Source organism: Balaenoptera ricei, chromosome 15 (assembly GCF_028023285.1).
Source record: "Balaenoptera ricei isolate mBalRic1 chromosome 15, mBalRic1.hap2, whole genome shotgun sequence".
Classification (NCBI taxonomy): Eukaryota; Metazoa; Chordata; class Mammalia; order Artiodactyla; family Balaenopteridae; genus Balaenoptera; species Balaenoptera ricei.
Window position 1 is genome coordinate 47,724,485 of NC_082653.1, and position 24,305 is coordinate 47,748,789.

At 45.6% G+C, this 24,305-nt stretch overlaps 1 protein-coding gene across 7 annotated transcripts in view; it reads right to left on the bottom strand.

The window, feature by feature from the left end:
* CFAP61 (cilia and flagella associated protein 61) overlaps positions 1–24,305 on the bottom strand; it is a 256,494-nt gene that overhangs the window by 89,705 nt on the left and 142,484 nt on the right. For all 7 annotated transcript variants that reach the window (XM_059898316.1, XM_059898315.1, XM_059898314.1 and 4 more), the window contains one exon: positions 14,585–14,712. In XM_059898316.1, coding sequence (XP_059754299.1) covers positions 14,585–14,712 — 128 coding nt within the window. The remainder of the gene's footprint in view (positions 1–14,584; positions 14,713–24,305) is intronic.

Below are 24,305 nucleotides of genomic sequence, written 5' to 3' on the forward strand. Positions count from 1 at the left end.
CAAGGCTCTCATTGAGTCCTGGAAGCAGTACGATGAGGTCAGTACTATTATTACCCCGATTTTATTACGCAGAACAGAGGCAAAGTGATTTGCCTAGGACGGTGCAGCCAGGAAATCTGGAGGCTGGGTGTGAACCCAGGCCATCTGGCTTTAGCATCTTCTCATCTAACCTTGGTCTTCACTGCCCTGTAGACCCCAACCTGTGGGCAGGGATGCAAAGATCATCTAATTCCCATAGTCAACATTAGCTTTATGACTTTCAGATATATGTAACTACTCAGATCAGGAGAGCACAGTATCACAGAGGAGGGAATTCTAGAAGATTCCTTTCAAGAGCAAAGCTGCCTTATATTTATTTGCATCAGGCTTTCCAGGGCCCGAGGCATGATTACGGGCGTCGTCATAGAGATTAATCTTCAGGACAATTTCTGCCGGGGGTGGTGGCAGGGGGGCGTTGCAGGTTTGTATTCTCTGTATTTCAGACAGAAGAAAATCGAGGTTGGAAATGGTAGGTAATTTGTTCACGGTCACGAAGCTCAGAAGCAGCAGGGCCAGAAATGAAAGCCACATCTTCTGACCCCAAGTAGTGCCCTCTGCACTCACCCAGGCGGCCCAGGGACCAATCCCCCAGGGATGGTAAGCAGCAGCCCAGCACACTAAGCGGACACTCTTCAGCGCTGCCTCCATGTCTCCCTGAAATATTTAAGATCCTCCTGCTGCAGATCTGCCTTCCAGCTACGGTCAGCAACGTCTTATGGGTGGGCTGATCTCCTGTGCTTCAGCAGGATGAGAAAAACATTCTTTTTTTCTAAAAATCTCTTCTTGGTTCACCCCTCCCCTTAGACCAACCAAATGCAGAAAAAGAAACCTTCTCCAGGTTAGAGGAAAACACCTGCCCTCTTTTCCCAGGAGGAAACTGGAAAATTTCCAAACGTGGAAATGCTATCAATTTGCGGACAATCTGTTAAGTACCATTAAAAGCAGGAGACTTTTGGCGATGGCACGGCAGGCAATGGAATAAACTCAACTGCACCTGACATTTAAAAATAGCTAAATGTTAGGAAAGGTTTTGCTTTAAAGTCTCTCAGGATGTGTGTCATTTAAGAATGAAAATTCTTATTTGATACAAAGAAAACCAAGCACATTTCATCCCCTAATGATAAGAATAAAACTTTTGAATACGTTCAAGTAACATAAAGGTCACAATTAACCCCGACTACTTATGGCTGCAGTCTGCAAACACATCAGTTGCAGGCCTTTGATTTATTACCATTTAACGGAAAATGCAAATAATAATACGTGTTTATACTCACACGCGGTCAAAATTTATTTGGGCTTTGGAGTCTATGTGACTAAAATGTGGTTTATGTTGTACTAATAATACAATTATATACAGGCCTTTTTTACATCTCTATGTGAATAAGTGGCTTATTAATTATCCAGCGGTATTTTTTACTAAAGAAACAATCTCTTTGGCACTGAACAGTTTGAACTATCTAACAACATGGATCACTTGTAAAATGACTTGTAAATTGCCGAATTACCACACTGTATTACCCTGAATTATGCTATTGTACAATTAAAAATTTCGCCAAAAGACTGGGGGAGGGGCGTTTTCTTACTTTTTATCCATTAAGGAACCAGCTTTCCACCCTTCTTCTCTAGCCTTAGCCAAATTCCTTTTGCGTTCTTCATTGTGGCTGTTCTGGTTCTATATCCAATCTTCAAGGTCCCTACTTCACCCTTTCTTGTTCTCCCTACTATCCCCCTTCCTCATTCTCAAGTGAGGACATCTCCCACATCATAAGGAGAACAGAAACTAGTCCCCTGGCAAGACCCCTCCCTCCATTTCCCTTCTTGCCACCTCCAGAGACAACTACAAGAGCCATCTTCCATTCCCCCCATTCAGAAGGGAGGGGTGTCCCATTAACCCTGTCTCCTCTTCAAGTTCCTCTCCTGTCTCTCCCTCTCCCTATCCCAGCAAGTTTCTCTTACAACTGCACTTAAGAAACCTGGAAGTGACCTGTCTAGTGCTAACAGGTGGAGCCACGCTGTCAGCAGGCCCTGCTTCTCCACTTCTCAGTGTGTGCCTTCCATTCTCAAGGTCACCTCAGGTCCAAGGTGGCTCCTGGAGCTCCAGCCATCACACCCCATATCCACATTACAGGCGGAAGGGAGGAGGAATGGGTAGAAAGGTCTGCCCATTAAGGAGCTTCCCTGAAAGTCTCATATGACATTTCTGCTGACGTGGGAGAACTTAGTGACATGGCCATATATAGCAGCAAGGGAGGCTGGGAAATGTGGCTTTTCAAAGAGAAACACAATGGGTTTTCCAAGAACCACACTGCCCAGAGTTCTGTTATCAAGGACAAAGTACAAAATAAACACTGGAAAGCAACTAGAAATCTCTATGTATTGACTCCTAAAGGAAAGGTGGGGGGGTGATGAGGGAAGATGCTTGTATCAGTCAGGGTCCAAGCAGGAAGTAGACAGCTGACTCCACAGGGTCTGACTGAGTGAAGGCAGAGGTGTGGGCAGGGTTCTGGGGCTCATCCAGGGACTAGCAATGGTGGGCGGGGTGCCACTGCTGGTGGGAATCCCGAGGAACAAGGGCTGGAGGACATGTGGACAGCTGGGACCATGCAGGAGGCCCCACCCAGGAGCTACCGCCATAGAACACGCGGTCTGAGACAGCACTGTCGTAAGGTTCTCTTTGAAGACTGCTTCCCTCACCAGCTCCTCCTCCGTGCCCCATCTATCCTTTGCCAAACTTCCCAGTCTCCATGCCCAGCTCCCTGGGTGATGTGACTGACATCACACCTTCATCTTACATCTTTACATTATAGTTTTCTTCTGAGCTAGAAACCTAATTTCCAGATGCCCATCGGTCCTAATGTGGCCCCTCCCCAGGCATCCCAAATTCCATACGTGTCCAAACAAAGGTCCATGTGGCCCCGTCCCACTCCTCTTTTAACTTCATCAAAGGCATGGTCAACAGACTGCCTCTCAAGTTAGGAATTTGGGAGCCAACCTCAAACTCCTACCCTCTCTCTCCCTTCCCACAATTGGTCACCATGTCCAGTCATGTCTACGTCGTCCACATCTCTTGAGTGCCTGACACCTGCCATTCCCAGGACACACTGCCTTCGCTCACCTTCTTGCTCAGAGAAAACAGTCTGAGGGCCAGTCTTCCTGGCACAAGCCTCTCTCCTGCCCATCTTCCACACGGCTACTGGAAACCTCTTTTTAAATTAAATCCCATCTCACGTCTATGTCTGCTCACCGCTTGGGTAGATGCGGAGCAGAGCAGCTAAGACCATGGGCTCAGGGGTCAGATTGCCTCACTGGACTCCTGGCCTGAGCACTTCCTAGCTCTTTGACTTTGAGCAAGTTATTCAAGCCCTCTGTGGCTCAGTTGCTAGCCGGTAAAATGGGAATAATAGAACCTAGATCCTCACAGGGGTGCTAGGAGGATGAGATGAAATAATATCCATAAAATGCTTAGACTATTGCCTGCTGCACAAAACATTTTCAATGAACGTTACCTATTTTTATAACCAAAATACTAAGTCCAAATTCATGAGCATGGTATCTCAGGCCCTTACGGTTGGGGCCTAACCTAGCCTCTTCACCCTTCTTTGTAACATCAACCTTTTTGCTACTCCATGAAGGTTCCCTGTCTCTTTCATGACTTTATATGAAATTACCATCAGCATTTCCATTTTATCTCCAACCTCATATTTTGCTGTGATAGTTATCTCTGTCATCTGATTTAGAAACATCCAAATATTTGATTTCTTAAATTTATAACTATCTAAGAGTATCAGTCCAAAGTCATTATACTATTTATAATGTACAAATAGATCTTAGCTCTTCTGAGGATGAAATATGGATATAAAACATTTAAGACTTTTATTCTGATTACCTATGAATATTCAAAAAGTTCCTGCAGGGACTTCCCTGGTGGCGCAGTGGTTGAGAATCCGCCTGCCAATGCAACGGACATGGGTTCGATCCCTGGTCTGGGAAGATCCCACATGCCGCGGAGCAACTAAGCCCGTGCACCACAACTACTGAGCCTGCGCTCTAGAGCCCACGCTCCACAACAAGAGAAGCCCCCGCAATGAGAAGCCCGCGCACCGCAACGAAGAGTAGCCCCCGCTCGCTGCAACTAGAGAAAGCCCGCGCGCAGCAACGAAGACCCAACGCAGCCAAAAATAAATTAATTAATGAATTAAAAAAAAAAAAAAGTTCCTGTACATGGAAGTGGGTCACGGGGTGCATCCTGGTTTGGACACGTGTTAGATGAGGTGGCAGAAGTAGCAGCACCTCGAGAAAAGCACGATCTCAGGTCTAATGGTATCGGCTTAACGTATAGAAACGAAATCTAGCATCATTGTGAGCCCTCTGCTCTAAAATCAAAGGTCACCATGTTGTGGAACCAAAAAAAGTTCAAGTGAAGCGCTCAGGCCAATGAAACATTAAACAAGTGCACCTGCATTTCCACAGCAGATAATTCCGGTGGGATTTCATGTTGCTGTGGATACAGAGGGAGGAACAGCTCAAAGATACTTGTAAAGCAGGGAGGGATTAGAGTATCCAGGGAAATAAGTAAAAGCTATTGCGTTTCATTCCATGCTTCGGGAGGACAGCTACAAAATTAGGTCTGAGCATTCTTATCCTTCAAATAAAGAGGGTCACATTGCCAATTTATGGTGAACATGGTAAAAGAAACATAACACTTCTCATGTTGCTTACCCTTCTGAGCGGTAGAAACCTGTCAACCTTCCAGGTGAATGCTTATTATTTTTTATTTTTATGTTTTTGCTGATTTCTTTTTTTTTGGGGGGGGGGGCACATAACAAGGACAACCAAAGCAAGGGATTTAATTAACTGTTTTCATTAATGCTTTTATTTGAACAAATAATGTAGAGGGAAACTAATTATCCCATATCAGTCTAAATGTTACAATTTAATTTACTAAAATCTCTGTTTTCTGAATTGCTCAAGCATTGACAAAAATACTTGCCAACTGACAGTAAGTCCCAGCTCAAGATAGACATTTAACCTAACTGCATATGTGACTTGTCAAAGAATAACTCTGACTTAATTTGGTCTTAATGATACCACATAATTCCACAAAATTAATGATAAAATGATGGGATTTAAAAGTTAGGAGTCATGTGAACTTCCAGTAGGAGAGGAAAAATAGGGACAAAACAAATCAAAACAAAATATTTATTATGAGTAGAGAACCAGTTAAGAGAATCTACAGTTTTTCCTCGAAAAATGTTTAATTTCAGCAATATTTTTTCCGCTTAGATCACAAAAGAGACTTTTGGACAATGTCCTTGGTTACTGACTTCATTTTTGTTGTGTGAGTAAAAATGACACAGCAGCTGCACGCGTGGCTACAAAGCTGTCAGTAACAGCACACCCTGGCCTCTGGGGGAGACCAGAGGGGTAGGGGCATGTGGTCAAGGATTCTGAGCTATCAATAGAAGGGATGCAGTCAGTGTTCATGGGGTGGGTGCCATCTTCCACAGCTCCCCTGCTCGTGGAAGCCCCTGTAGGAACCGGGATAGAGCCCAGAGGAAGGGACCAACGAGCAAGTCTCTTTAGCCTGCCTGAGTCCAGCCTCGTGTCCTGGGGCAAGGATCTCTGATCAGCACTGGATCCAACAATAAGTAAAATCGCCTGCCTGGAGGGACCTCAGTGCTCTGTGGATTCTCCAGGGACCTGGCAGGGGAGGGGGCTGGTGGCCAGGGTAAAGAGGTTTGGGGGAGGGAGATTTGGGGATTCAGGATTTCAGATGAAAAACTTATGTATCTCTGCATGAAAGGAAAACATAAATCCTTACTGAAAAATAGAAAATGAGTGTAATGTTTGAAATGTCCACTGAAGAGATAAGAATAAAATTTGGGAGTTCTGGCAAAAAAGACCAAAATGAAATTGAGTTTTGCTTTATGTTTTAGGGGAAATGATTTATGATGTTTTCATCTCTATATACATGAAGTAAAAATGTCATACATTTATCCTTTGAGCATATAAATGTAAGATGTAAATACCAAGATGGCAGCTATGAGAGACAAGCTGGAAAGCCTTCGCACACAAGAGATGGCCAAGTACAAGACAAAACCGGTCATCCCACAGGACTGGAAAAACCAAGCATTATGGGAATTCAAAAGCAAGTGAGATCACTTCCGATCTTGAAGGATGAGGAAAGGTTTTATGCTTTGGGCAAATGCTGGCAGTTAGGAAGGCTTTATTGACACCATCAGGGCAGGTTTCCTCATGCTTGGCAGGTATATCTCCTTGGACCTTCATTCTCAATGGTGAATAGTTGAAGCATGAAGCTTTGTGAAATGCTTTCTACTAGGTCCAATTCAGCATGTAAATACTATGAACTTAGGGTAATGACTTCAGCTATGCAATGTTTAATGATACATTAATAATTATGCCTGGTAAGCCCTGAAGTAATGACGTGACTTAGAAGTTCTATAATTTGTTGAGAATTTAAAAATATGGTTTGGAAAACACAGCCCATAAAAACAGCTCAGTTACAATGAGCAATCAGAGGGGGAAATAGGTTTCCTCATAGATAAGACTGCCAAGTTTGAGGAAATGTCTACATAAATGGTTACTAAACCCGGCTGCATGTCAGAATTACCTGGAGAGTCTTAAAAATACAAATTCCTGAGGCCCACTCCAACCTGGTGAATTGTAACCACAGGAACAGGGGTCCAGGAAGCTGTCCTTTTATAACGACCACCTCCCCACCCTTACCCGCACCCCCAAAAGTAGCTCTGATGTACCGGATTGTAGAGTCTGGAATTTCCACAAACTGTTGCTTATATGGAAAGTTACTCCACCTTAACCCCGAGGTCTAGGAAGCTGATCCACAACATTTTTCTTCACCACAATTCTTAAAATCAAAACGGAAATGCAAGCAGTTTTTTCCAAGCCCATGCACCTTACCATGTGGCGAGTGTTCCTTTGAAAGGAACCCTCTTCAGAGAACTACACTTAGAGATAAAGTCTCTGCTCAGTAGGAGGCCTTGCCTAGTCTGGGTCTCACACAATGGCTCCAGGTGCGCCCTTTCCCCAAAGATCACGGCTCCGGGCACCTCTACGGAAGTCCCCTGGCTTACGTTTCCACCTAACATCAGATGTTGTAAGGCGGCGGGCGAGGGGTTTGACACCCCCTGACTCCCTCAGTGCGGTGTGGACTCCTCTGCCTGTTTGCACCTGGGTAAGAGAATCCAGTGGGCGGTGTCCTAGTCTGAGCCCTCCCTCTGCCGGGAGGAAGGTGACTGTTGGAGTCAGAGCTGAGGAGGGGTGGCGGGGGTGTGACCGAGGGTGTGCCGTGTCCTCTGCCTTTTGGGGAGTGAGGCTGCACAGGAGAATCCCAGGAGGGCTCTTCGCGGTACAGACCGCCGGGCCCCATTCTCGGAGTTTCTGATGCGGCTGGTCTGGGGTTGGACCTGAGAGTTTGTATTTCTAACAAGTTCCCAGATGATGTCGGTGCTGGTGGTCCCGGGACAACACTGGGGAGAGAAAACTGAGAGGCTCCCAGGGGGCTGGGTGCTCAAGGAAGGAGGGTACAGTTTAGTATAAGTTTCTATGCAGGAAGCATATGATCCCATTAAATATTTGAGGGACCTGAGTAAAGACTGAACTTTTTGTCGTGGCCTTGCTTTTTTTTTTTTTTTTTTTTTTACTGCAGCAGAATTCCTGGGCTCGGGGTGGGGGTATAGCCAGAGTCCCCTAAGAAGCACATGATAAACTCGAGGTTAGTGGCAGAACAGAGGTCACAAGGATGTCCAAATTCAGATTTGTAAACCATCCAAACATCAGAAAAGGACCCAAGAAACATCCAGAAGAAACACCCACAAGGCAGAGATGATCAGTTGAAGCTGCAGATGTGGCCATTGTGACTATGGACGTCTTTGGTCCAGAAGGCATCTGGGTCTCCCCCCGTCTAAGGAGACAGCCAAAAACTCTCTAGAGCCGGGCAGCTTTGCAACATGGACACATCACAGAGTGCTAGGCTGCTTGCTGGGTCCTCCTGACGCTAGACCAGAGGTGGTGGCCATTCTAACTGGACTCCAGGGGGCCGTCTGTGCCAGGCGAGGCGCTCTCCCAGGAAGCAGGCACGGACGCCTCAGGAAACGCCTCTGGTTCATCCCCAGTCCTTGGGGAAGAGGGCACCTCCCACATCATGACTCTCCAGGCAATTCCCTCACAACTGCTCAGCTCCCACCGGGATCTGGACATGCAAATGGCATTAGCGGGGAGGTGTCAGTCTAGCAAGAATTGAGTGCTAGGTCTTTCTAGGTGCTTTGCCTTCTTGCCAGTGGAGGAGGAGAGATCTTGGGTGCTTTCCCTGTTGCACAGGTGTGGAAAGGATGGAGGTTCAGAGAGGTCAGATGGTCCACCTGGGCCCCAGCAGTAGTGGCAGAGAGCTGACTCTACTCCAACTCAGTGGTTCTCGGGCTCCCAAAACCGGCGTGAAAACACGGGTCCCAGCCTCCGGCCCCGGGTTTCCGATTCAGTCCTTACAGGGGGGCCTGTATCGGCACCTGCAACAGGTTCCCAGGCGGCGCTAAAGGTGAAAACTGCTGATCTAATTTCATCTCCATCCCGAAGGAGAAATCAAGTATTTGCCAAGACAGGCCCACTGTCCCTCTTTGTTCCAGCAGAGGTTTCTGGTGGAGCAGAGCACCTGGGTTCTCTCTAGAGCTGCCAGGACGCCCGGGAAGAGAGGTGGAGGGAGATCAGGAGACGCTCCCGACACAGTTTTCTCATCTGGCCTCGCTTCCCTCTGCCTTTGTCTAGACCCACGCCTTCGTTAAAGGGCAACTGTACGAACATCAAGAAAGGAGAACAAATGAAAGAAAGCGGGCCGGCAGCGGGCCCACCCGCATCCCCTGCAAATGGTCCTCCCGTCCCATGCTTTCCTGCCTTCTCTGCCCGGGGTCTCCCCCTGACTGTGGCAGCTTGAGAGACAGGCTGGAAGCACAGCCCAGGGTGCCCAGATGGACGGGAACTGGTGGGTAAATACCCGACTTCCTCGGGCGCGGAGGGACCGTTCCCAGCTGTGTCCTCAGAGGGGGTCCCGGCGGGACTGAGCCTCGTTGCCCATGGTGAGCCGAAGGCACATGATTTGGGGGCTTTGCTGGCGTTCCTGCCGGTCCCATCTCACCTGCTCGCTCAGGTAGTTCCCAGGGATCACCCCCAAATAAACTACTGGCACCAAATTCTTTGTTTTCAGCTTTTGCAGGACTGCAAGCCAAGACGGAGCCAATGTCGTCATTTGAAAATGACCTGATAGTAGAGGACAGAGGCTGAGCAGGCGAGTCTGTTACTGGCCCGTGTATGCGGTTTGTGTTTTGTGCGATCGTGAAGACAATTTGTAGAAAAAGCAGTATCTGTGAAACGCAATAAAACCAGGGATGCCTGTACATTTAAATACTGGAATCAGGTTAGGAAATGGGATGGTGATTAGGAACCAGGGACAGCTCCAGGTCAGTATTTTCTGGAGGCAGGACGTCAGGTCCTTCTGCGTGGGGAGGCTGAGCCTTTGAACCTGACATACTGCCCCACCCCTCTATTTCCCCCCTACCAGGCCATCAGAGGGGCCTCTGTATCAGCCCCGACAGGCCCCACTGTAATGCCAACATAACAAGATGGGGAGATGTGACCTGCCCCGTGGATCTCCACCTGTGCCCCGGGCACGTGCCACGGGCCTGGCCGCCACCCTGCAGTTCCCTGGTACCCAAAGGGTGACTGGGGTGAGCACACAGCCCTCAATTCATGTGGCAGAGGCCAACGGCATGGACAGCCACTAACCTGTTCATGGGCTTCAGCTCTGAGATCAGCACGTAAGCACTGACTACTTAATTAGTCACCTAATTAGTGACAAGCCACAACGAAGGCTTCAGACGTCCTCAGACAAAGGTAAAGATAAGAAGCCTCATTAAGCTGCAAGCGCTCGGCTGCTGCCGCCAGACCCCACAGCTGGGCCGGATGCTGTGTGGTCCTGTGCAGTCCGATAACATGCGTTCTGGTCCTCCAGCCACAACTGCAGCTTCACAAACGTGCCCTGTCGTTCCCAGCTAGTCTTAGTTACCTCGACACACCCACCAGATGAGGGATCAATGCCCAGGTCCAAAACTAGAAACTTCACCCTTTGGTGAGATGACTTGGTGGGTATTTTGAGATATCTCTTCCCGGGGGTGGAAGTGGAAGCCGAGGTGACGGTGGGTGGTTCCCGTGGACCAAAGTGCATCTTCTTCTAACCACCCAGCCTCGGCGGGATGCCACCCAGGGCTGCCTTCAGTCACTGTCAGCCCAGGAGTCATTCATGAATTTTTCTAGCCCCGTTATAGGCTCCTCGAGAGATTATTTACATCAGAACTGAATTAGGAAAGATTTTAAAATAATGGAGTAAAAGGAACTGCTCCATAATTGGGAGTAAATAATATAATACACAAAGCATAGAGACGTACGAGCTGAAACAGAATCAAATAGTAACTGCTTCAGCTCAGTGACTTGACGCCCAAGACATAGGGAAGAAGCTGTTGTGAATAATTCTGGAAAATAAAATGTCTGTTTGGGACACTGACTGCGGCAGGGCCTGAGATTCTGTGTTTCTAATCAGCTCCCAGGCGATACCAATCCTGCTGGAGTCCAGACCAAACTTTTGAGTAAAAAGGACATAAGACGTAGGATGAGTCCATAGGCCCAGTTGCTACTCCTTTTTTGGTAGAGCATATTCATATTTCTTTTTTTAAAAATGATTTTGGAGTACTACTGTGGAAAGCCTGACATAGTCAAAGCATTACATTTGGGGAGTTCATCAGGTCCAGACCTGGTACACAAAGGGACTGGTAAAAATATGACCGGCTAAGCTGCGTGAAAAGAGGCCCCTTGCTTTCTGGAAAGAGCTTTCAGACTTCATTGCGAAGTTCTCCTTCGGGAAATAGCATTTCCTTGACAGATGACAGAAGCTCCCCTCCGGCCTTGGCTGTTGATCCAAGAATAGGGAGTTCCCTTTAGACCTCTGACATGGTCGGTGGAGTTCCTAGTGTGACAGTGCCCAGGGCTGGCAGGACCAGGGGGGCCCTGCCGTGACCCTCCCTCAGCAGAGGAGGAGGGCGGGACCACAGCACTGGTTGGTAGCAGAGGTGGGCTGATGACCAAGGCCAAGATCTTTCTGCCAGAAACCAATGTTTGGGGTTTTGAAGAGGTCTTATTAATAGAAGTACCAAGAAGGATAATGTACATGAAACGCCTACGGTGCCCAAGCCAACACCGTTCCGTCCCAAAGAGCCAGGCAGTCGAACAAACACGTGAGAACCACAGTTTAAAAATAGCTCAGGTCCATCACCTGAATGTCTTGGGCATGATGAGAAACACAGATAATTCACAGCAAAGTGTCTTAAGAGTTGCCTTTCCCCTCCAATTCACTGCCCTCTATTCCATAGGATGAGTGAGGGTTTCCTCCTCTATGCCCCCCACCCCAAGAAAGCTCCCCGGCCCTGGTTCTGTGCCTGCTGTCCTTCCCCCGCCCAGCCCCTGGTCCCCACCCAGGGGGCACACAGCCCGGCAAGGCAGGTGATGAGGGGAAAGGAGGCCAGGGTGTGTGTGCCCGCAGGGTGGGGCCTGGGAGCCTGAACACGCTCCCTCCTCTGCCCTCCATGGAGTTGCTTGGGTACAGCGCCCTCAGAAGACAGATGCACAAGACCCGGGGGTGGAGGGACAAATTAGCCAAGTCTCACCTCCACCCTGAATCACCCTGCACCCTCGCCCTTCTGCATCAGCTAGCCAGGGGCCTCAGGAGGGTCCATGGAGATTGCAGGAAGTCTAAGGGCAGGGCTGCCACTCAGCCCAGCGCTGGAATATTCACCAGGACCAGGAGGACACGGAGAACCACAGGGGGGTGCTGGTGTGTGTCCCTAGAAAACACCTGTCACTCATGTCACCAGGCACTGGAGGGCCCAGGAGGTCTTGCCCTTGTAAGGACAAAAAGAAGATGCAGGGTGACCCACAGGCCTGACAACCAGAAAAGAAAGTGTGTCCTCCGTACAGGTGTAACTGTAGACTGGGAGTAGCTGAAGACCAGACAGAAGGTTGTACTAGAAAACAAAACCCAAAACATCCCCCCAACACTCACACCCCACATGGAGCTTATATCCTGGTGTCTGTGTTAGTTGGTGACTTTGGGCAAATCACGTCAGCACCCCTAGTAGCACCGTGGCACTTGTGGAAAGAAGAGAATTTCTGCAAGGACTGCTTTTGGTGTCTTTGAAGAGGAGACCAAAGGTGTTTTGCAATTTTTTTTTGCATGTAAATAATATAAGAGCAAAGAGTTGTGTTTGTTTTGTCACCAGATGACAGGATGACCAGATTTTCTGGAAAAAGAGGCGGCTGTACTGGGCCTCAAATGGATTTTCCAGGAACTACAGTGCCCCCCAACTGAGTTTAATAATGCAGGGCATGAGCGTAGGAGGGCGATTTTCCTAAATCTTGCCTCCAAAATGTGGATTTAATCCTCACTGGAGGTCAGTGTTTGGTGAAAACTCTGTTTCTTCAATTTCATTCCAACTCAAATCATTTACAAAATTTAGTTCAAATGGCAGTTAAATTGGTAAAGTAAAATCTGCAGCAGGTTACTATGGTGACTGCTGATCTGAAATAATTAGAGAAAATAATGAGAGAACTATTTCCTCTCTTCAGGATTTGATATCCGTAAACTGATCCCGGTCTCTTTTTAGTGCACGTCATCTGTATAACGATGATAGAGAATTATGAGCACTTTAAAATGCTTTAAAAAGGCCTGTCTGATTGACGAATTTAATCAACCAAGTACTTATATCAAAATTTATACCTGTCTTTATTAAATCTAAGCTGATTCCACAAAAAGAAAATTATATGTGTATATCTTAATGTAATCATTTTAAAGAAGACATAATGACAAGATATATAGCTAAATTAAGATTTAAGATCTGTTTATGATAACTTCTTGACTACTGTAATTTCACAGCTCCACCCTGATCATTCATCTTCCAAAAGTGGCTGTACAGATTGCTGTTCAGAGTCTGAGGTGAAGAGACCTGTCAGAACAGGGAAAGCCCTCAAAATACAGAGTGGAATAGGCAGGAAAATGGAGATTCCTGGGTGCTTCTCAGGATTTCTTTCTTGCAATGAGAGATTGCTGTAGACTGACCACAGTATTTAAAGCCTGTGAACTTGGTTGCTAATTTCAATAAAGACAGGCGACTTATTTCTGGTTAACTAAGGGTGTGTTCTGGATAATTGAACAAATTGGCTGGAAAGTGAAAAAATCTTTGGTTACGTATGATGTCAAATGAGCAAAATAACCATCTGGGTTAGTTCGTCTCCATATCCACCAAGGACAAACACCTTCTAGGGGTCATTTCCTCCACGCTTTTCCTTGTCCGGAGGGAGGAGTCATGGCGGGGATGCCTTTCCCCATCTGCCACTCTCCTCTTAGCACCTACAGCTTTGAACAGTAGCTAAAGTTTCTCATGTGATCCTGAGCAAAAGATTTGGGAAAAACTGGATTCTCCTAACTTAGGAGTCTGTGGTTCTCCAAAGCCTGGGTCTTTGGAAACATCTAGAGACTTTTTACGAAATGAATGAGGAAGCTGGGTCTGAGAGAAGTCAGGCACACATCAAGGGTTCCATGCCAGTGGTGGCAATGCCAGGCCATGAACCCAAGTTCTTGGACAAAAACCCAGGGCTCTTCCTGTTAAAGAGAGGCTGAAATTCGCTGAGCAGATGGAGAGCTAATTGGGGGAGCTGAGAACCCTCAGGAATCACCTATGGGGAAAATGGGCTCTGCAAGGAAACTGTGCAGTGCTTTGAGGATAACAGAAAACACATCAAACAGCTGCACAGACCTCAGCTGTCCTGGGGAAATGTACTCTGTTCCCTGGCACCTGAAATGCAGGTGTTGAAGGAAAGGTCCTGGACTGTCTGCCACTTCTGAAGCCTATTTGTGATGCATACAGTCGCAACTGGTCCCCAAACCTGCTTGATCACACAGAGCACCTGTTAAAATACAGGTTCCCAGGGCCCTCCATAGGAGTTTCTGCTTCTCTATGGCTGTGAGGTCTGGGAATCTACATCTTTAACAAATGTTCTAGGTGATTCTTATAATCCAGCCAAAAAAGGGAAGCACCAGTATAGAATAGGGGCTGGAAAACTTCTTCTGGAAAGGGTCAGAGTGACCTATACTAGGCACTGCCAGCCAAACGGTCTCTGTCACGGCTACTCAAAGCTGCCGCTGTATCAACAAAACAGAGACAACACATAAATAAATGAACGTGACTGTGTTCCCATAAAGCTTTATTTACAAAAGCAGGTGGACCTGTTTTGACCTGGGGGGCTAGAGTTTGCCAACCCTTAATCTAGAATATTCCACTGATTCATTAATCCACATAGGCAACGTATGTGAGGTGGCAAAAAGCTCAAGTCTGTCCTTTCAAGGGATCCTCTCAGGTGTAGGAAGAGAAAGGTCCCTTTAAAAACAAACAAATAAAGTAAAACAACTCACCAAAATATCAATGTCTCTAGGAAGGAAATTCCAACACTGGACGCACCAACCACTACAATCTTGGCGTTGACAGTTATTTTAGCTTCCAACGTTAGTTTTCTGTTTGTATGGTTCAAGGCATAACTCAACTGGAAAAAAATACAAAGAGAAAAAGGGACTTGAGGAAAATGTAGCTGAGTCTGCATTCCCAAATTGGCAATTACTTAACCAGGATATTACCAGCAAATCAAACTGAAAAATGCCCCTGTGCAGCCCTGAGGAAATTTATGGGAAGTAATTTTTAAGAAATTAGTGAAAGAATATGGCAATATACCTAACACCTAGGCTGGTTCACATCAAAATACTTGATTTAGATCATTTTCGTCTTATTGTTGACAGATGTTTCATATAGAACCCAGGCCATCTATGACTAGAGATGATAAGGTAAATAATTCCCCAAGAAGACAGGCAAGTTGCTCCTTGAGAATCTGTAGTTTCATCAAAGGTCCCAATCTTTCCTTCTGTCCAAGGTTTGAACAATTAGATTACAGTAGCAGGGTGCCTGATGGAAGGTATTAACTCTCATTCAGTTCTGCATCCCTCACACAACACCTGGAGCACAGTAGGTGTTCAGTAATATTTATAGAATGACAAATGTGTTGAACGACAAAAGCATATTGGATGATAAGGATTGTCCAGTCTTTCAAATAACTTAGGGTCAGGGAGGACTCTTAGAAGCACAGAAAGTAACAGGTGATCATTTTAATGTCCATGTTTGAAAAAATTACCTGGATTGATTTGTTTGGTTACTTTCCTGCAGAGGCTTCAGTGGGAGCATGAAATGTACAAAGGAAGGTTTTACAAAGAGGTGGTGGGGTCGGTTTGTTTGTTTGTTTGTTTTTTGCCCACAATGCACAGCATGTGGGATCTGAGTTTCCCAACCAGGGATCGAACCCATGCCGCCTGCATTGGAAGCATGGACTCTTAACCACTGGACTGCCAGGGAAGTTGGGGTACTCTTAAAAGAATGTTGGATTGGGTCAGAAGACCTTGATTCTCTTTTTTAATTCATAAATTCAACACACATTTTTATTTGATGCTTCCTGTGTGTCTGGACAATAACAGGGTTTACAGCTGACTTCTCATCAGAAGCAATGGAGGACAGGAGTCAGTGGAATGACATCCACACCAATGTGTCCCACTCGCTCAAGTTCTCGTTACATTAGCATTAACTCACCCTCTAGGTCAGAGACCTTCAAATTCTAGTAGACCAAACCTATTTTTAATTTTCTTAAAATCCTGAGATACCAGGAGCTGGAAGTCCAGCGGGCTAATGGTAAAGTCCTATGGAAAGCTGGGCTCCCACCTACCTTCCAGTGCCTAAGGCAGCATGAGTGGGGTCACATGCTTTGCAATTTACCTGGCAACATATGTGATCTAGAGAATAAATCCCCTCTCTCTAGCTCGAGCTAGCCCAGCAACATGGAGGTAAAAAAAAGTCTTGAGCCAAATAAGGTATTAATAGAAATTCAAAACAAAGTTCGGAGGTTTTAGACTCTCTTCATAATTAATGTTGCTGGTGCCTCTCAGCATCTGTTCCACCCCCACTCCCACCTCTAATGAGACACACCGGGGATTTTGGAAAAGATTGAACCCACTCCCATCTTTAAGAGGGGGCTCTGGTTGACATAAACCAAGTTGCATAATCCCACCCTCCTTGCTCAACAATTGGCCCAGGATAGACACGTGACCTATGCTGGCCTAATCAGAGTGAAGCCCAGGACTTTCGTGTGATGGTTTAAGAAGAAAAGCCTCTTGCCTTCCAGATGGTACGAGGTTTAGATTGTGAAGCCTGAAATAGTACAGTCATCATGCCACCAAGAGGGAAACCATTCTGGGATGAAGCCCCAAGAGAATCACAAAGAAATAGAACAGGAATTCCTTTCAAATCCTACCTGAAGCCCATGCTACCTTTGGACTCTTCAGTTACATGAGAAATAAATATCAGTCAGCTATCAGTGCTGCATAACAAACCACCCCAAAGTGCATTGGCTTAAAAAATTGCCATCTATTCTCACCCATGTAACTCTGAGTCAGCTGGAAGAAGGCTGATGTCAGCGGGATTCAGCTGGCTTTGGCTCCACTCTGCAGATTTCAGCTTAGCCTCACATCTCTCCTATCTTTTTTAATGAGAGAGAACTAGGTCTGTTCTTCTCATGGCAATGCAGAAGTGCAAGAAGGTAAGTGAAAATAAGAAATACTTCTTCAGCCTGGCCAAAGCAAGTCACACGGTGGAGCCCAACACCCATGAGGTGGGGAAGCAGACCCCCCTGTAGTGGGAGGAACCTCAAAGTCACACAGCAAGGGCACAACACAGGGAGGGAGGAAGAGCTGGGGAGAAAGACTGCAACCCACTGTGTTTCCTTGATTCTTTGGGTCAGTTTGATTCTTTTACATGCAACTAAAAACTTCCTAAACTGATAGACCTTCTAAATGACAATAATGAATATATCATCTGGGTGAAAGAGTATCTGTTCTTCAAATAAATGTCACTCTGGTCCGCCCTATGAAAATTTCCCAGCACAGGCCAGTGAGGTATTCTGCGAGAAAACCAGTTAACACTGGTACATCCAGGTGCCAGTGTGTACTGTGTTCCCATTAATTTGCAAGACAAGCCTGGTAGCAGCAGATTGGGTCTGGTGGTTTAGAGTGAGGAAGATAGGAAGCATAAATGGTGGTATGAAGGCATGTAGTCACAAGTCTAATTAAGAGACTTAAGATGCAAGCATCTTCACAGAGGTCAGAACCCAAGATCCCTTCCATAGGAGGTATGTTCAGACATTCCCCTCTGCTGTCCGGAAGCATACACTAACACTGAAACATGGGCAGTAATGAAATTCCCTGGTAAAGAATTATACCCCATTTATGAAACAGTTCCTGAATCAATGATACAAAGGCACCCGGGGAACAGAACAGAATGGCTTTTGTTTCCCACACAATAGCTTTAACACCAACAGCTGCCAGGCCTCAGAAATCACCTTTCTAACCTCTGAATACACAAAGTGGCCTCGGGTGTCAAGAGTTAGCGTCAGTACCAACGGTGGTGAGTGTCTCAGGAGAGTGATCAGGCATCACAGTGGTTCTCACGAAACCCAATTTGGTGCCCAGGCTTTAATTAAAAACATATTCATCATTGGGTATGAAGAAGTGACCTGAAAAAGCCACATTTTTCTTTTGTTAAGATAGATGGTTTTTAAATACCTTGAAAAGAAATTCTTTCCAGCCTGGAAATATCTTTCAGTGACAACTGCAAATGAAGACGGCTTCTTCTGCTTTCAAAGGGTTTGTTTTGCCCATAAGCCGGAAGCTCGAGGCATTTTTGGAAGAAAGCAGAATATGTCCTTCCTTTATGTTCCTTCAAACTACAGGTTTTCCCAGTAAAGAAAAACAGGTATGGAAGACCCTCTGAGCCAAGCCAGCTTTTCCTTTTCTTGGTCTGAACATCTACCAAAAATGTCCCGTGCACTAGAGATCCTGTTTTAGATGTTTGTTTTTGTTTTTTATTTCCTTAACAGCAAACTAAAAATAAAAGCCGTATCTACTGACTCATATTTTATAGACAGAAATTAAATGTGCCTTGTAATAGTAAATTATCAAAGATGAAACAGAGGAGTCTCTGTAAGCTATTTAACTACATACCATACCAGTGATAATACGGGTGAGAAATCAGATTCTTACCTCCATATTCTTTGGAGACATTTATGCTTCTATTCTCCTAATGACACTAAGTTAGTATTTTTAGACAAACGGATGAGTTTAAATAGATCAACAGGTACCCCAGCAGGAAGGAATAGGCCATATATCATGTATAAGCTGACCTTTCAAGGCTGAAAGAAATGTTCCTTAAAATTGATTATGGCTCTCATAATAAGTTTAAAACACAAGCCTTAAGTTCCATCCCTGCGATGGAAGAAGAAAGAATGATAAAATGGGACTCCCTATTTGGAAATTCTAGAGCCAGGCTTGAGGTGTGGGGAGGGAGTGTGGACGGTTCAGAGGGAAGTGACGATAAAGGTCAGGTGAGGGGGTTGTTGAGATGAGAAAATAGGGAACAGAAACGAGCACATGTTTAAATTTTAAGCTATTTATCTGTAATTTCCTATGAGCTTCTGAATTAGAACACCTTGTGCATGTGAGAGAGTCATTGAGCAGTTTGGTCCCTTTATTAATTCATCTGGTTTGTCTGCCGCCCTCCACCTAGACTGTTTGCTTTCTGAGGTCAGGGGCTATGTCTTTGTTTTTTTGAGGCATTCGTTTAGTTTTAGTTTAGTTTTGTTTTATCTGAACAATTCCTGCCACACATTTTTGGACATTTGGTAAATGCTGAAAGGACAGATATGCTGACTTTGCGTTCCGTGAGCCCTTCTTAAAGGGTGTTGACGTAATTTCTACTGATTCAGGTTATTTCTGTTGGTGCTTTTCCAGTGGCTTACATGACAAACAAATGATTTAGATATAATGAGAAGTACTTAGGATTAAATTTGATCTTTTTAGTAAAAATGATAGTGATGTACATGCTCAGGTGAGTTTATGCTGTGATTCACATACATTTATCAAGACACCTTAAAGACACAGTTTTGAGTTTTATGCATGTTTGTTAACTGTTCTGTGTGTACAAAAAGAAACATTAGTCAAAGTATAATTTTATCTGATACACACAGACCTGAGTTCTGTGTTTCCATATCTGGTTTAGTTTTTCTCATGCACTTAGAATGAGTTAGAATGACAACAAAAGCAGTATTAAAACTCGGTTTCAATAATAGATCCAAAATCAGAAGTTGCTAAAATTATAAATAGGCCATTAAACTAGAAAGCAGTCAAAATAACTACAAATGATCCTACATACTAAACCCAATTCATACTAAAATGGGACATGACAGCGTCTACGGTGAATTTTTTCTAATGATACCCTTTCGTTTGGGGGTCACATTCAACCTCCAGGATCATTGGACTGGGCATCATTAGCCCAGTCCAAACAAGGGACTGTTTTCTTAACTCTGCTACTGGTTGAAATTCTGAGCCTCTTTTCCTTAAACATCAGTTTCCTCAGGTGTAAAATGGAAGTAAATTACACAAACCTCTGCCTTCCTCAGCAGGCAAACATGGGAACTATTCATTAAAAAACGTCTACAAATACTTGGAGCTTTTCAGGCAAAGATGTTACACAAGGTAAAATTGCACATCCTCTCTCGCATCTGCAATATGAAAGGCAAATCTTCGAAAAACACGTTTTAAAAGGGCGAAACAAGGAGCTCCATTTTCAGCTCCACACCCATGTGTATGTATTTTTTCTTCTAGAAAGCTTCCAAAGACTTCAAAGGGAGCTCTGTCCAGGCAAGAAAATGGAAGATGGAGAGATTCAAAGCCCTTAGAAATAGAATTTCTGAAATTCTTAATAAGCCTATTTTTGCTTTATAAATGTAATTTTTTCTCCTTACACTTTTTCATTCTCTCTCTTCTTTTTGAGAAGCTCCCCTTTCCCCAATTTGATCAAAACAAATAATGACAGGTTGACAGCGCTATAAATATCAGTGTCAGTTTCAGAGTTCAAAGTAAACAAATTGACCTCTTGGGGGCAAAGTATTGCAATATTTACCAAATACATAAAGAGTAGGGAGATACAGACATGTAAACAAGAACCAATAAGTCGGGCATCTCTTCCACAGACACAAAATGCAATTTTGCAAAACCTTTCTGCTAAAATCATTAAAAGGGCTCAAAACTACGATAGGAACGCCATCACCTCTGTCCTAGCAGAGCATGAGGAGGCAGTCAAGACAACACCATGGTTTTGAGCCTCGTTTTCTGAAGGATTCCTTTAACCTTCCTCTTTGTTAGGGTATGGGGAGCTCCTAACACTTCTTGCAGCTCCAGCACGTGGGGAAAATGCACACTGTTCTGTCTCTGGCATCTGCTGAGAGTGACAATGACTCAAGGACCCTTTGAGTCATTGTCAGAGGTGATAGGCTTACTCTCCTATCACGGGCAGGAGTGTACTCAAAACCGTGCAACGTGGGCCAAAGGGTGGGCTGGGGTTCCTGCAGCATCCCCACCATTGCACCAGGCACAAGCTAGGCACACAGTAAAGTTTGGGAAGTGAATGAGGCACTAATTTGGTCTCTGCAAAATTATTAGTAACCCTACCCACGAAGAATTCTTATTTCTTTAAAGAACTATAATACCTTTAGTTCCTTTACATTCTTCACATTATCCCAGGCAAACAGTGGGAGCTTGAACCCTAGCTAAAGAAGAGGGTCCTGTTTCAGTTAGGGTTGGGCTTGGCTGCATACAACAGAAAATGCAGCTTAAACAGAAAACAGTAGCTTTAACAGGATAGAAGATAATTTCTCACTTATGCAAAAGAAATCTGGAAATACATAATCCAGGGCTACTGAGGCAGAGCCAGACTTCTACCTGCCTAACTCCCCATCCTAGTGCTTGGCTTCCATCCTCAAGGATGGCCTAGGATGGCTGCCGGAGATCCAGATATCGCGTCCTCATTCCAGGGAGCAGGAAGGAGAAGGAAGGAAAGAAAAAAGGGCCTTCCTTCCAGTGAGCCACGCCCTTTAAGCAGCCATCTCAGAATTCCCATTCCAACTACTTCTACTTCCAGCTCAGTGGCCAAAATTGAGTCATATGGTCATGCCAGATGCAAGGGAGGCTGGGAAACATATTCTCTTAGTTGGGTGCATTGCTGCCTTGCACAAAATTGAGATCTCTTTACTAAGGCTAAAGGGAGGAATGGATATTGGGGGCAATTCATGGTCTTTGCTGTTGTTCCTTAAGCCTCTATAATTCAATGAGTAAATTTCTTTAACTTGCATTTTGCTTATATTTTTCTTATCAACTTCATCTGTCCCAATCCCTCCTACACCCATATTCCCAACCTGGCTATTATCATTATTTTGCAAACGTTTTTAAAAGTTCAAATTATTGCCACCCCATGACAATCACTGGCAACCATTCTTATACATTTATATGTGGGGGAAAAAGGTGTTTTAGAAGTTGAGTGACTTTACTGGATTTCGTCAGGTCTAGGATGCACATTTTTTCCACATTAGCATCCCTGAAATCAGCCTCACGGTCAATGTCACCTTAGCCGTTGGGATTGGCCAGGTAGCAGCAGTGACACAGTTGTCCTTTCCTGGGCACAGGTGACTTGGTCAAGGCTGTTCACTGTCATCATCTCCGGAGAGTCATGTGCATTATGGGACAACATGTGTTGAGTTTAACTGCTGCTGACAACGCCTTCAAAAAGATTACAGCATGATTTGGCATCGAAATGAACACTTCTTATGTTCCCAGGAAGGCCCAGAAACCGAGCGGCAGGGTGCAAACTTGATATTTTAATGCAGCAAATATTAGTCATTGGAGGGAATGGCTGTAATTCCATATTTTCTTGCAATGAAACAATCGAATGCTTTACAGGAACAAATCAGGGATGATAGATACCTACGAGCAGACGAAGCTGTGTCACATTTTGTTACCGAGACACATGCAAAAGTTTTTTTCCCATCACGCAGCAAACAATGCAATTGAAGGGTACGTAAATTGGCTCTCCTCTCTGAATAGATAAAAGAAATTTCAAAGCAATAAGACATATGACTGATTCATATTCTGTTCAGGGCTCTTAGTAAGACATTGTGTCACAGTTTAATTGGCCATGTTTTTTTCTTAATGGTACATAAAGTAAGGGTCCATCTAACAATAATGGCATCTTAGATTTGATAAAGGTGATGAAATTCACTTGTTTTTAATTAGATAACAGCCTGAACAAGTAGTTATATAATCATTGAAAATATGGTTATTTGACGCAATACTCGAGCATGGGCAAGGGAGACCCGCTGTTGGCTTTTCAGGGACACAATGACTCACTGATTCCCAATGTGGGGATGCTAGCACGGGTGCCAGGATAACCTCAAGTGGCTCCACATCCCTCCCCTTCCCACCTGGAGTGGTGCCAAGTGTTTAGAAATGTCCTCTGTGCCCCGCATCACACCCAGCAAATCCTGTCTGTTAGGGTTCAGCTACTTGGCTACCTCCAGGTATCACTGTCAATACAGAGTCAGCCAAAAACTGGAGAAATGACCTCCCTGGGGTGAACAGACAGCAAAAGGCAGGGAGAAAGCAAATCCATGGCAGGGAAATGGTTTGCAGAATCAATGACAAATTACTATTATGTTATATCTGTGTCTCTTAAAAAAAGCTCATTGACTTAGCATGTAGTTGCCTAACCATTCTCAAAAGCTCATTGACTTAGCATGTAGTTGCCTAACCATTCTCAACTTCTATAGCCCTATGAAGGACCCATTTTTAATGAAATGAAATGAAGGTGTGGCCTCAAAGGTTTGGAAAACACTCAAATTCAAAAGCGATGAAAGGCATTCTTCCTGTTAAATAATGCCCTTCCTAAATGATGGCATTTTCCTACAGGTATCCAAGGATAAAAATGGTCCTGTATATATTAAATACAAAATGCATATATGCCGGGGGGGATCTTCAAAATGGCGGAGGAGTAAGACGTGGAGATCACCTTCCTTCCCACAGATACGTTAGAAATACATCTACATGTGGAACAACTCCTACAGAACACCTACTGAACGCTGGCAGAAGACCTCAGACTTCCCAAAAGGCAAGAAACTCCCCACATACCTGGGTAGGGCAAAAGAAAAAAGAAAAAACAGAGACAAAAGAATAGTGATGGGACCTGTACCAGTGGGAGGGAGCTGTGAAGGAGGAAAGGTTTCCACACACTAGGAAGCCCCTTCACTGGCAGAGACGGGGGGTGGGTGGGGGGAAGCTTCGGAGCCACGGAGGAGAGCGCAGCAACAGAGGTGAAGAGGGCAAAGCGGAGAGATTCCCGCACAGAGGATCGGTGCCGACCAGCACTCACCAGCCCAAGAGGCTTGTCTGCTCACCCGCCGGGGCGGGCGGGGGCTGGGAGCTGAGGCTTAGGCTTCGGAGGTCGGATCCCAGGGAGAGGGGTGGGCGGCATGAACACAGCCTGAAGAGGGATAGTGTGCCACAGCTAGCCAGGAGGCAGTCTGGGAAAAAGTCTGGAACTGCCTAGGAGGCAAGAGACCATTATTTCAGGGTGCACGAGGAGAGGGGATTCAGAGCACTGCCTAAATGAGCTCCAGAGATGGGCACGAGCCGCGGCTATCCACAAGGACACCAGAGATGGGCATGAAACGCTAAGGCTGCTGCTGCAGCCACCAAGAAGCCTGTGTGCAAGCACAGGTCACTATCCACACCTCCCCTCCTGGGAGCCCGTGCAGCCCGCCACTGCCAGGGTCCCATGATCCAGGGACATCTTCCCCGAGAGAACACACGGCGCGCCTCAGAATTTTGCAACGTCACATTGGCCTCTACCACCGCAGGTTCGCTCCGCATTCCATACCCCTCCCTCCCCCAAGGCCTGAGTGAGCCAGAGCCCCCGAATCAGCTGCTCCTTTAACCACCTCCTGTCTGGGCAAAGAACAGACAGCAGAGGGTGACCTACACCCAGAGGCGGGGCCAAATCCAGAGCTGAACCCCAGGAGCTGTGCGAACAAAGAAGAGAAAGGGAAATCTCTCCCAGCAGCCTCAGGAGCAGTGGGTTAAATCTCCACAGTCAACTTGATATACCCTGCATCTGTGGAATACCTGAATCGACAATGAATCATCCCAAAATTTGAGGAGG